This window comes from Hipposideros armiger, unplaced genomic scaffold, assembly GCF_001890085.2.
Source record: "Hipposideros armiger isolate ML-2016 unplaced genomic scaffold, ASM189008v1 scaffold_426, whole genome shotgun sequence".
Lineage (NCBI taxonomy): Eukaryota > Metazoa > Chordata > Mammalia > Chiroptera > Hipposideridae > Hipposideros > Hipposideros armiger.
The window spans coordinates 633,428-634,414 of record NW_017731776.1 but is presented as its reverse complement, the minus strand read 5'-3'; the positions used below and the strand labels follow the sequence as shown (position 1 = coordinate 634,414).

General features: G+C 55.6%; 1 protein-coding gene across 1 annotated transcript in view; it reads right to left on the bottom strand.

The window, feature by feature from the left end:
- Nucleotides 1–499, bottom strand: part of NOL12 (nucleolar protein 12) — a 4,681-nt gene extending 4,182 nt beyond the window's left edge. Inside the window, exon 1 of the mRNA XM_019664549.1 lies at nucleotides 39–499. Within this exon, the coding sequence (XP_019520094.1) occupies nucleotides 39–118 (80 nt within the window). The 5' untranslated portion in view covers nucleotides 119–499. The remainder of the gene's footprint in view (nucleotides 1–38) is intronic.
- Nucleotides 500–987: the final 488 nt, after the last annotated feature.

The following is a 987-nucleotide window of genomic DNA, read 5'->3' as shown; positions in this document are numbered from 1 at the left end:
AAGGGCCGAAGGGGATCTGGTGCAGCATCGGCACTCACCGCCGCTTCTCCTCGTCGAAGCTGAGGACGAGCCGCGGCCGCCTGTTGTCGCCATCTCGCTTCTTCTTGTTGCGGCCCATAACGATGAGGCCGGGGCGGTGCGTCTCCCGCTAGCTTAAGACACTTCCGGGTGTAGCGTTTTCGGCCTTCCGGGCGCGCCTCGCAACAGTGCTCCGCAGTTCCGCTCATCAGGCTCCGTCTTTTAAAGGGACCGCCCCAGCCCTTCTCCGGCGACTCCCAGCCCCACTCTACTAGCAACGACAAGCAACGGTGAGAGCAAGGCCCCGAGGTCCTAGCCGCCAGCACAGTGGCTGGCACACAGTAGGCTCTCAATACGGCGTTATTAGTGAATGGCCAAAGATAGCGGGTCCTACTTTTGAGTCTAATGTCAACTTGGTGGTGGTCTCCAAGAGCACCTTTCTGGGGCCGGCAGAGTGGCGCGTTGGTTAAGAGTTGGCTTGGGATGCCAGCTCTGAGCAGCAGGGCCCTGGTTCGTATCCCACATGAGGGCACAGCATCACTGTGCCCTCTACAGCTAAGATGGTGAACAACAGCTCGACCTGGAGTTGGGCTGCCCTGAGTTGCAGGCGACTAGGCTGCTGTGGGGGGGGGCGCTGGCTGGCAGCTGGCATGAGCTTTCCTGAGCTGCCCTGAGCGACCGTCCAGCTCAGCTGGGAAGAGCGCAATGATAATACCAACTTGGGCCAGTGAAGCAGCATCCTCCACAACTAGACTGAAGAACAAAGGACAGCAACTTGTCTGTTCCCCTCCCCCAATTCCTCAATAAAATCTTTAAAAAAAAACAAACAAGCAAAAAAAACCCACCACTTTTCTGGAGGCAAACTACCTGGATTAGAATCTTTGTAGCCCAAATACAGCTGTGTGATACTGGACCAATTGCCTTTGCTATTCCTGAATTACCTGTTTGTGAAATGGGGATAATTACAGT